Here is a 1,005-nt window from a genome sequence, read left to right on the forward strand (position 1 = left end):
TCCCTCCAGCACAGTAGGCTTCTCATTGCCATGAGCCTCCCAGGCAAGCTCCTGCCCCAGGTCCTTTGCACTTGCTACCCCCACCCCTCAGCCTGGAATGCTTTTCCTCCAGGTATCCACATGGCTGACTCTTTAGGTAATCCTTCCAGTAAGAAATCCTTGGCCACTCTCTCAAACAATTCCTTTCCCCACCTCACCCCTACCATCATCGACACATCATATTCCCATCCCATGCTTAATTTTGTCTCCTTAGCACTTACTCTATTATTGTTTTTCTAGCATATTAGAATATTAGCTTCATCAGAAAGAGATTTTTGTCTTTTGTATTCATTCTCATATTTGCTATTCTTAGAATGTCTAGTACCTAGTAAGCACTCGATACATATTTGTTGAATAAAAGAACCCATCCTTCTCGTTTATATTGAATAACGACAATATTCCAGACACTCTGTTAGGCACTGAGGATACAAAGATAACTAAGATATGAACCTGGCCTCGCAGATCGCACAACCGGTGGGAGCTTCATAACGTGCAACAGTGTTTTGGGCTAAAATATAGTTTTATATTATTTTATAGTATTTATTATATGATATACAAAAGAATGTGAATCCTGCCCAAGGAGAGAGCTGGGTGGATGTGTAACAGCAGCCTTCATATTTTAGAAAGTATTTACCTTCCTTGTAAGCGTTGAAATCAAATTTAAATAGAGGTGTAATTAAGTCTTTACATCCTGGCATGTGTTTCCCTCCATTTGGGTAGAAGTCAAGGTGACCGCAAGCGTTAATAGTTCCGGCACCTGAAATAGATAAAAGCAGGATGACCGCCTCTAAAAATTCTCCTCTTCGCTTCAGTGTAGCTTCTGTGTGTTAAAAACTTACCGAACTCAAAGAGGAAGCGAAGTGCATTTGTATGAATAACGTCGACAAAGTTGGCATCTGAGGGGTCCAGCCTGACTTCGTGTGGGGTGTTGTGGAAGTAGGGCCCAGCTGGGTCCAACCCTAGGGA

The 1,005-nt window shown here is 42.2% G+C and overlaps 1 protein-coding gene across 1 annotated transcript in view; it reads right to left on the minus strand.

Annotated features, from left to right (window-relative positions):
• The window catches only part of PNLIPRP3 (pancreatic lipase related protein 3), a 30,133-nt gene that overhangs the window by 10,434 nt on the left and 18,694 nt on the right, over positions 1–1,005 (minus strand). The window contains exons 6-7 of the mRNA XM_006920836.1: positions 879–998; positions 674–796 (exon numbers count right to left, since the gene is read on the minus strand). Of these exons, the coding sequence (XP_006920898.1) occupies positions 674–796; positions 879–998 (243 nt within the window). The remainder of the gene's footprint in view (positions 1–673; positions 797–878; positions 999–1,005) is intronic.

The sequence above is a fragment of the Pteropus alecto genome, unplaced genomic scaffold, assembly GCF_000325575.1.
Source record: "Pteropus alecto unplaced genomic scaffold, ASM32557v1 scaffold177, whole genome shotgun sequence".
Classification (NCBI taxonomy): Eukaryota; Metazoa; Chordata; class Mammalia; order Chiroptera; family Pteropodidae; genus Pteropus; species Pteropus alecto.